The 11,151-nt window shown below is 40.3% G+C and overlaps 1 protein-coding gene across 2 annotated transcripts; it reads left to right on the top strand.

Annotated features, from left to right (window-relative positions):
- The first annotated feature begins 2,253 nt into the window (after positions 1–2,253).
- Positions 2,254–9,567, top strand: LOC119659459 (tetraspanin-33). Of its 2 annotated transcripts, XM_038067545.1 has the most exons (3): positions 2,254–3,033; positions 8,470–8,832; positions 9,066–9,567. In XM_038067545.1, the coding sequence occupies exons 1-2, from the start codon at positions 2,487–2,489 to the stop codon at positions 8,790–8,792; spliced, it is 870 nt and encodes a 289-aa protein (XP_037923473.1). In that variant the 5' UTR covers positions 2,254–2,486; the 3' UTR covers positions 8,793–8,832; positions 9,066–9,567. The 2 variants fall into 2 exon arrangements, with proteins under 2 accessions (XP_037923473.1, XP_037923471.1); XM_038067543.1 differs by having other exon boundaries at positions 2,255–3,033; positions 8,470–9,567.
- The last annotated feature ends 1,584 nt before the right edge of the window (positions 9,568–11,151 follow it).

Here is an 11,151-nt window from a genome sequence, read left to right as displayed (position 1 = left end):
TCAGAAGTCCAGTTCCACCAAGGAACTGTTTTACCGCTTTGGCCTCGGAGAATTGGAGAATAGTACAAGCCTCCCCAAAGCACTTTAAAAGTATGCGATTCAGAATTTCCAATTGATTTTCTAGTGCCAAAGGGAGCTACACTTTGTTGCCAAGAAGTTAATTGAACTTTGTCCAATTCGTTTTCCTCTCTTTATATTACAAAATATTCGCCCGCAATAGTCAGATTAAATTCTAAGTAACGATTATTTGGGAGTGAGACTTCATCTAGCACTCGTCAGTGTGTAATCAACTGTAGCACCTTTAAAGTAAAGATTGTTAGGTAAATTACACCACTTCGGTGTTCGTATCAAAGCCTATTATTACTAGATCTCTTAATTCTTACGCCGAAGGAGGACACGGCGAACCATAGTATAAGTAGGCAGAGGCAACTACGACGTTTCTTCTCTTGCCATTAACCTGGTATTGTAAGTTGACCGCAATGAGGTCCTAGGAACAGAATTGTCACAGCATGATTACCTCTAAGAATTTTGAAATCGGGACACAGGCTCTCGGTCTCGAGGATCCCTCACTGAAGAAGATCCTAGTGCCCTTTTATACTGGGGCCAGCTTGTCCTTACTTTTCGCTGAAAGTTCCGCTTTGTCTGGATATCGCCATACTTAGTAATATAGCAAAACCCGTGTCCTTATTCCCAAGAAACTGTAAATTCTTTCACAGTGCCTTCATTTGTCGTCGACTGGGAGGATTCCCAGTTTGACGGTCCCCGGGCTGACAAGTTGCGTCCATATCACAACCGTCCCTTTCTTCCATTTTACTAGACACAGAAGAGGAGGTTCTGACAAGCCATCCCTCTTTTGCGGCTAAATTTTCCTTCTACCGAGCCTTCCTCTCCCATTTACTGGAAGAATTAGGCAACAGTGTCACCGACAGGGCAAGTAATGTACTTAAATGCCATAGTTGGTTGATGTGTTCGGCAATGATATTCGGATGGAATTTTTATTGTGTGTCTGCTGCTGCTCACTCCTTTATGGGGTAAAGGGCATGCACAGTTTTGAATGCGACTGTGTTTCAGTTTCATTTTCATCCATGGCGTCCGAATTCCGAATCCGGGTTAATGAGATGGAGAGGCTGGCACTAAACTATCTCGACCACACAACCCGTCAGGATGGAATTCAGTGTAGACAAATGCGCAATTAGTGTAGTCGCGCAGGCAGCTAAGAAACTATGGTCAATTTGGTTATTTGAAAGATGCTCCACTATATGAATTCCTGCGAAATCTAAAGCTGCTAGTGAAATCGCCCTCTTGCAGAGTGCATAGAATGTGTTCCCAATCCCATTTTTTCAATTTTGGCTGCATTGTGATAGCACCGATGCAATAAAAGGCAGGCATCACGTAAGGTGGTTCATAGCAGCACAGAAACATGCCCTGTGCACCGACGAACAACAGGTAGTACATATTAGGTCTGCTTACAGCATGTATTAGGACTGACGTTGTTAGTTAAGTTGACAAAACAGGTCGTTTCGCGTATTTTATTGATATTGTTATTTCTCATAACAGCAACATTGACCGGAAATATGCCGAGGACGGTAAACTACGCTCTCCTAGGTCGGAAAATCAGAGAAATTTGGCGGTGTCTCAGCTGGTATTTCTCATAATATTGTTAGCTTGCAGTTAAATCAGTTAAGTACGATTTTTCTAGATGTCCTAAGATTCTTGCGTAATCTTATTCAGGGCATGTAGAAATATATTCTGCGAATGTGCTCGATGTTGCAAGGATTTTTGGCGAATCTTCTCAAAATCTACCATCGGCCACCATCACCAAAGTGGCCCTGTTTTTTTCAAGTAAGTAATATCGTCCAAGAGTATGCTTAGCACTAGAATGGAGTTCTAATTGTAGATAGAATATTACCTCATAAATAATAATAGTAGACTTTAGAGAACTTCGTTTTCAAGACTAGTTTCTGGGTTCCGACGCGTTTGCATCTATTTTTGTAGAAGTACAGGAAATTCGCTCTTCCTTTCTTTCCTTTTTTATCTTACTATGTAATTTTACTCTTCGATGTGGAAGAAAAACTCCTCAAGGGGCCTACATGAGAGTGGAATTGATATTTTAGGATAACCAGCAACAAAGGTGTAACGTCTTTTCCTTACGAAATTATTTTGCATTCGGAATAATTCCCCGCGGGGTCATTGTGAATTGCTATCTAACAGTTAAGTATTGTATAACAGCTTTGTTTGACATTTCACTAGTAAAATTTTTAGTTATTGTTTTTCGGGGCTGGGGTACTTCAATTTGTCATTTATCGTCCCAGGGAAGAAAACAACAAAAAGAGTTGGACAAAATTATCATTGTTTTCTTCTCATTGTCGCATTTTTCCACATCCGCGATATTATGTTCAGTTCGCGGAAGTACTGTTGAAGCATAGAAATTACATTTGGGTCGCGTGTCGGAGTGATAAGAGTGAAATATCGCCAATCAATTCCAAATGACAAATCATCGAAGCTACTACGGTATCGAAACCCACGAAATGCATCCGCGAATCTCACAAAATTTCACTTATGTTAGCTCTTGTGTGAAGTATATGATCTTTATCTTGAATTTCGTGTTCTGGCTGTTTGGAGGCTTGCTAATTGGCATAGGATTCTATGCATTTGTGGACAAGTGGCAGGCGGCAGGATGGGTTCGCGTGGAGACATTTTATGATGTTGTGCTCAACATTTCGCTGGTTATGGCGATTTCGGGTGCTGTGGTGTTCATTGTGAGCTTTGCAGGATGTTTGGGTGCGTTACGAGAAAACACTTGCCTGCTAAAGTTCTATTCGATGTGTTTGCTGCTGTTTTTCTTGCTCGAAATGGCGATCGCTGTAATGGGATTCGTGTTTCCGCACAACATGCACTCTTTCTTGGAGGAGTCGTTTACTGAAAAGATCATTCACTCATATCGAGACGACGTTGACTTACAAAATCTCATTGATTTTGCGCAACAAGAATTCAAATGCTGCGGACTGAGTAATGCCGGTTACCTGGACTGGGGTGAGTATGGCTTCTGTTCGACTTGATCTTGCATGACTTCATATGACGGAATTGACACGGGGGAGTAGAATGACACATCCCGGAATCTGGAAGTGTATCCCACACACAACAAAAGCTCTCTTTCATGAAGCATTTTTCAGGTATTACCGAGTAACCCAGAAAAAACATAATCACGATAGCAAACTTCGTTAATTATGCAAGTTTGATAACTAAGTTTGTGTTTTACCACTGGTATTTACTTATCACATCCTTCCGACCAAAATAGCTCACTAATTTCAACGGAACGCTTTTATAAGAGAAAATTATGGGTTTGTTTATTATAAACTACGGTAAAATATAGCTCCCTATCGATGATTGGGGACGATTTTCAGCTATATTTTAATAGCTCAGATTCTTTTTTATAGTTGCTGATAGCACCAACTATAGGGGGATTGGGAGTGGAGTAAACTTTCGTCTTCAATAGGTTCCAAACATTTTCTACGGGGTTAGGATCGGGAGAATTGCCAGTATTTAATAATTTAAGGCAGGATTTGACGCGAGATGAAGACTCCTCTTTAAAACCACAACTTTTCTGTACCTTCAAAAAAATTCACACAATTTTTCAGTAAATTACAAATAATCACTCTCCAAATATTTACAAAAGAACGGTGAATACTGGTCCTTTTAATTAGTCTAAATATCTTTATGAGAATCTCAAAAAATAGGCAGACAAGCAAGGTAGTGAAACTGTCCCGGAGAAGGGTTAATGGGTATGAGATTTTTCTGATAAAATTATTTCTTTTATTATTGTTATAGTTATAGCGCAAAATTACAATAATTAAGACAACCCACATTTCTAGAATGTCACAGATAATATGCTCAAAGATTTGTAAAAAAAAATTGATTGGCCCTGATTCAATGAACAGGAGCTTTACAGTGAGCAAAAGTGAATTCCGAGCATAGTCGTACGAAATACACAATAGATCAGAAAGGGGATAAAAGAAGTTGTATGTTTTCTACAAGATCGTTAGGTGCAGTCTGTTGGATACAATGCAAAAAGGTTGAACGAAAAAGAATAAAAACCATTGCTGATGGCGAAAAAAAGAAATTCTTTTTTCGTATGCAAAATTGAAATCCGGACAGTGCCAAAAAATCGTAATAATGACATAAAAAACTCAAAAATTACTAGTTAATACTTCATATGGAAAATTTTGGCATCATATACATTCCTCACTGGGCTTAGATTTGACCAAATGTTGGATATATTCGATCACTGTGTTGACACATTAAAAATAGTCAGTTTCTCTGCGCTGGCATGCAGACGTTTTTTTTTTTAAATCGATGTACATATTCGCATCCATATACCTTGCCACGAATGCCAAATTTCTCAAGCAATCCGCTCGTAACAGCCACCCTACCATAGCACTTGTGAGTTACAAGTGAGATAAAGCCATAAGACATGTAAAGTCCTGTTATAATTCATTTATTACTTTAGTATTTCTTGTACGGTGTCCGGATAGCTCAAGGGTTAGAGCACAAGGCTGCCGTACGAATGGTCGCGGTTCAAATCTCACTGGTGGCAGTGGTATTTGTATCGTGCTTTGAAGTCGGATACCAGTCGAATCAGCTGTGGGATGAGTACCTGAGTTAATGCAATGCTGACCGCGTTGCGTCCTATAGGGTACTGTAATCCGCTAGTGTATCGTTACGGTCTTGAAAAAAGTGCTCTGACACACTTCGAGGCCCTGATCCATGACAGCTGCAAGCAAGGGACTCGCCGGCTCTTTGCTGTAAAAATAAGCGCGCAGCGAGTCGACTTTGCGATGATGTTGTGCTGCCACGCCAACCACGCCCTTACCTCCGATGTCGCGAGGCAGGTTCATTCGTTCCACGGCAGACTTTGGGTGATGCATTCGGAATTTGGACATAGTTGTCCGTATCCGCCGCTGGACGATTTCGAGATGGGTCTCCTTCCACGGCCATACCCCGAATGTATAAGCCAGTGAAGGGATAGCGCATTCAACGCGCTTATTTTATTCTTCCCCGAGAGATGCGATTTCAGTACCAGCTTTACGCGTGGCAGAAATTCGGAGAGCAGAGCATCCTTCAGATCATCAATTCGACCATGGGTTCCTTGCAGAAATCCTAGGTACTTGGTCATAGCTTCGATGTGGAGGTCACCAATGCTATGTCCGGCATGCGGCTTGGATCTTGGACCTTTGCGGATGGCTTGAATTCGACACTTGTCTAATCGTCAACGCGGCGGCGTTGTCGAGGGCCGAGCCGATGGACTGGCTTCGGGACTAGTCCAAAGCAAGTTTTGGCTGCATATGAATATGGGGATGCAGATTCTCGGCTGAAGTAATTGATTCCTAATGTTATCGCTTAGTAGGTAATGTCGGTTGCCAGAGTGAATGGCAGGTGCCGATGCCGACTATCGGTTGCAATTTTATCATGGCTGATTTTCGTGTGAAAATATTTCCATTTTGACCGTGGTTGACAAACATTCAAGTAATGCTCGATCGCAATAATTATGATTCCCTGCTCTTTGCATGTGAAAATATGGTAATATCTAATATATTATTGGGATTTTTTTATTTTTTCTTTTCTTCTATGGAAGGTTCTTTCATTCTTCATTGATACTTATTTAACGCTCCGTGCACTTTACACTATGAATGTAATAAATGCAAGGCAAATTACACCAGTGTTAGTTTGAAGTTCATCAGTTTCCAGTACTTTTTTTCATGTTTCAATACTTTCATTGTCAAATAGGTACTTTTCAGTATTGTTTGGTATAGTGAGGGATCCTAAGTCCACATCTACTTGATGTTGGATCGGACCAAATTGAGAGCAATTTACTCTCGCGTTTTTTGGTCCACGGAGCCGTCGTTTGGTGCCTTTCGGTCACGCTGCTCCCAGGGCAGGGGTGAAACAGCGTCTGATGAGTTGCCTCTGCTCTGGATGAAACCGTTAGACCCTACTTTTCAGTAATTTTCTGTTGAAAAGAAGGACGTTAATGTTTGTTAATATCAGGTTTTGCTGAATGACAAAGTCACCGAAAAGTGAACGCCATCACTTCGTGAAACAGTTCAAAATTCCCGTAAAATCACAAAAACAAAATAGTGATTACAGTGAATGCAGTCCAAGGACATTAAGTGAGTCGTAACATTGGAAAACTGGCATTTCGAAAACAACGCGACGTCATTTACACTTTAATTTGTGGGTAGCGAAGTTTCATAGTCGCCCGGTAGGAAGAAAATCAATATATTCCGAAAATAATCGAGAAAACAAACGACTTTTTAAGGTTTTGTTTGCAAAAGTAAACCTTATTAAAATCGGTTCAATGTCTGTCTGTCTATCCGTCCGTCTGTCTGTCGCACCCATTTTTTTCAGAAACGGCTATACCGATTGACACGAAATTTGGGGTCTCCATACATGCAAAAGGGGGGTATAAAATTTGTCTTCACCGAATAGTCATGTTGGGTATCAAATGCAAGGTCTCGATTATTACTTTTTGATGCCGGTCTTCATTTTGACATTTGTTAGAATGGCGGGGAGTCGGAAGGGTGGAAAGTGATGATTTCTTTAACGGACACATTTACAGAAACTACCCAACCGAAAAATCTGAATAAAATCATGAAGTGCGCCTCGATACCTGCTCAAATTAAGTTAATAATAGTTCATTACTATATTTTTGAGGGCATTGAGTAAAAATCCTCCTTAAGTTTTTCCTAGAGTTATGAAAACTTGTAGTAGTATAGAATATAATATGAATCATACTATCCCCATGATCAAAATCATACTATTACTAACAAAGTTACAGTAGCTCAAAGCTGACTTTACCGTGTAAATTTACTGCAATCAAATAACAATATCACACTAAAGTGAGTAGTCTAATATGCTAAATGCATAAACATAACGCGGTACATACAAATGGGATAGTTCTGCAATCAAATATACTCACAGAAGAAACAAACAAAACCTTTCATATCTGAAGCGAGGATCTTTTCCGGTTTTCCGTCTTGTTCTTACTGTTCTGATACCTTAGCACTAGACTATGTTAATTTTCTTTGTCTTCCTTGTGTTACCTGTATTACGTGGGAACAAATGTTTTGGTCTTTTCATTATATGCATCCTTTACCTGCTTAGATGCGCGCTCTACAACCTCTGCTCTCCTAAAATAATTTATTGCAGTATACCAACAATATTTGTAGTCACTTTACGTGATATACATGGATATGACAAAAATGAGTTCAAAAACCTCTTCATGGTATGGGAAAATAAACGGGTCGGACGCTAATTTGAATATTCTGCTGGACTACCTTTACTTTTCCATATTGCAACTGTAGTACTTTCTTGCCAGTAAGATGAATAACCCGATTAAAGAATTCACTGAGCCACAGTGTGGGGTCCCAGCTCTTCGCTTTCCAGAGCTCAGACGCGATGTCATCAGGTCTTGTGGCTTTCCCCGATTTTATTCGTTTTATTGCCTCCTCGACTTCAGTTGCGCTGAAAGGTGGAATTGCTCCAAATGTCGGCAATTATTGTGGAACAATTCTGGAGCAAATTCTTCAGTTGAAATCTCCTCGAAGTGTTCTCGCCATCTGTTAGTTGCGGCTCGACGGTTGATAAGCAAATTACCGTTCTTGTCATTAACGCAATAACTGTTGAATATCCAGTGTGCGTTCGTTTCGGCTTTTGGCAAGTCGATATAGATGTCTCTCGCCATCCCGAGTGCTCAGTTTATCGTAAAGATGTTCGTAATGGTCCGCCCGAGTGACGGCGACTGCTTTCTTTGCTTCCCGGTTGGCATTATTATAAATTTGCCAATTGGCGAGCGTTTTATCGTCGAGAAACTTGAGGTAGAGGCGTGTCGCGGCGGGCCAGTGCGTTCGTCACGCAGTTTTATCAGTAGTTTAATTCGCAGGACGACAAGCAACGGCTGATGTTGAAGAGCGATGCTCCCAAAGATAACGGGTACCATCATTTAGCGTGCAGACACATATTTGTTTTGTTCGGACTAACTTGCTTACGTCCTGACGCCGTCCATGCGTCAAGAACCCTTGCCCATTTCTCGCGTCGAAATCCAACTATACTCTATTTATCTCTTTGCCTGATCTCAGCATTTTATTTTTGTTTTACTACACTCAGTGTAGTACAAATTACGTTGCCTGAAACCCTCCTCCTTTACGTTGGGAGGGGTTGGGAGCAGTATACTATGTTAATAGCATAAATAAATAGTTTGAACCGAAACAAACGAACGAACGAAACTTTGCTGCACGCCTCTAATGCCTTCAATCAATTACTGTGTCCCCCACGACATTCAGCAGAAAAGTTTCGCAAGCCAAGCGCGTTAACTGTGCAAGACAGTGAGCAGAGGTTTCATTTTCCGTCACACCTTTTTCATTATGTAAAGCGCAATCATTTTTAAAACATTGCATATCTATCCCATTGCAGGTAAAAACGAGTACTTCAACTGTACATCACCCAGTGTGGAAAAATGCGGTGTGCCATACAGTTGTTGCATCAACGCCACAGACATCAGTTCGGGTTTGGTGAATATTATGTGTGGATACAACGTCCAACAACTCTCAGTAGCGGCAGCGAGTAAAAGGATATGGACAAGCGGTTGCATCGAAATAGTGCGCATATGGGCTGAAAGGAATCTCTACACAATTGCCGGTATTGCCCTGGCAGTTGCTCTTACTCAACTTTTTGTGATCTACTTGGCAAAGACCCTGGAAGGGCAAATCGACTTACAGAAATCTCGCTGGTCATAGTGTAAAAATAGTCAGTTTTGCGGCCAATTCAACATGTGAGGTAGTATTTTATATTGAGTGCTCATAATGATTAATTAGTACGGAAACTAGATTTCTCTGTCGTTTTTATATTAGTGGTATATATTCGGTAGGTTACTTCTTTTTACAACAAATCTATGTACTTGTAAGACTATTATTGGATTATTACTTGACGTGACATTAAATTCAATATAAATCAATTATTAAATAAAAATGTAAATGATAGTGGTAATATATGTACATGTATGTATTCAGGCGATCGAAATTCTAGCAGTTTTGAAAGTGTCGAAATTCGTCTCCAAATTTGGTTCACCACTCCGTCGTGAGTATCGTATGGACAACTATGATAGACTAAACAGAGAAGTAAAAGCGTTGATGTATTTATATTAGATCGCACTAACAGCCTGCATGCGATTTACTCGAAAAATATGTGTATGTCGGTAACTAACGAAATTTTCTTGCATTTAAGTTTTGTAATTCCGCCGTTTTAACCCGAATTATGCCTCCACCTTTGCATTTATATTGATACGATACAGAGAAGCGGTCAAGCTCAAATGTTTGCCACTCGAAACCGTGAATTATGAAGAAATTAGAAAGATAACAACCAAATATTCTCATTAAAAGTTTATATTATTTTTGAAGCAATATACAGTTTTTAAGGCTTTATAAAAGATGACACGAATGCCCCCATTGTTTATTATAACACTGTTTTATATGATTGGGCAATAAAAGGTATTTATTTGATTTTCGTATCGTACGTATTTTGTCTCATTTAAGAGTCCTGAAATGTAAACCATATATTTTACAGAAATTTTGCTAAATTGTGTTAAGTGGTGTTGCAAAAATTACTTTGTTTTCCTGTGCAATCTCCGTTATCTCGTTCAGTTCTATACACTTAAACCAACGATTCTAATTTAAGGATCCCATTCCTGTAGTGGTTCTCTTCAAGATCTGCAAAATACCCGTTTACGGGAGCACGCTTTTTCCATTAATTTTCATATCAAGCTGGTCCAAAAAGTTGCAGTTGCAAGTAATCCACTAACAAAATTTCTGTAGCACCCCAAAATCTGACGTTAACACCTAAAAGTTGATTTGTGCTCATGAACTCGCTCAGGTGCCGAAGATTCAGGTGGACACCACTCCTTAACCTCTTGTTTCAATTCAGGATCAAGGTGATAGATGACGAGTGGAAATCAAAATCATAAAACGCTCCAAATATTGCTGAGAAGTTCCCATTCGGATGCGTATTTGTTTCATTATTAAAGAACGCGGCACCCATTTCGCGCACAGCTTTCTGAAACGCAAAATTTCACTTAAGGGATGGTTGACATTGCCCGGCCTCAAAATTTCTTTTTACAAAAAAGTAATAACGATGTTCGATGTTTTTCATTGTTGCCACTGACATGCCGACTTAGATGGCTTGTAAACAACAAAGAATTGCCAGATCAAGTTGAAATTCACGGAATGGCAGATGGAATGTTAAAATGTGATGTAAACCCTAGTTACAATATCTACGAAAGGGTACCGTTCCGCGAAGTTTTTGATATACCTAGTACACCAAATGAGGCGATGTTGTAGTTGTGTGTGGAAGAGCCTAAATCCAAGTCACTGCATTATTATTTTTATTTTAAAAACTGCATGAAGGATCAAATGTTTATGGTTACGTAAATTAAAAAAACGTTGGCAAAGTCAGGCTGCAAGGATCTTGGCAAATGATATCATCATCATCAACGGCGCAACAACCGGTATCCGGTCTAGGCCTGCCTTAATAAGGAACTCCAGACATCCCGGTTTTGCGACGAGGTCCACCAATTTGATCCTCAAAAGCTGTCTGGCGTCCTGACTTACGCCATCGCTCCATCTTAGGCAGTCTTCTTTTTCTACCATAGATATTGCCCTTATAGACTTTCCGAGCTCGATCATCCTCATCCATACGGATTAAGTGACCCGCCCACCGTAACCTATTGAGCCGGATTTTATCCACAACCGGACGGTCATGGTATCGCTCATAGATTTCGTCATTGTGTAGGCTACGGTATCGTCCATCCTCATGTATGGGGCTAAAAATTCTTCGAAGGATTCTTCTCTCGAACGCGGTCAAGGGTTCGCAATTTTTCTTGCTAAGAACCCCAGTCTCCGAGAACTGGCGAGATCATTGTATTGTACAATAAGAACTTTGACCCTATGGTGAGACGTTTCGAGCGGAATAGTTTTTGTAAGCTGAAATAGGCTCTGTTGGCTGACAACAACCGTGCGCGAATTTCATCATCGTAGCTGTTACCGGTTGTGATTTTCGACCCTAGATAGGAGAAATTGTCAACAGTCTCAAAGTTGTATTCTC

Source organism: Hermetia illucens, chromosome 6, assembly GCF_905115235.1.
Source record: "Hermetia illucens chromosome 6, iHerIll2.2.curated.20191125, whole genome shotgun sequence".
In the NCBI taxonomy this organism is placed as follows: domain Eukaryota; kingdom Metazoa; phylum Arthropoda; class Insecta; order Diptera; family Stratiomyidae; genus Hermetia; species Hermetia illucens.
The sequence above is the reverse complement of the archived record's forward strand: the minus strand, read 5'-3'. Positions and strand labels throughout refer to the sequence as shown.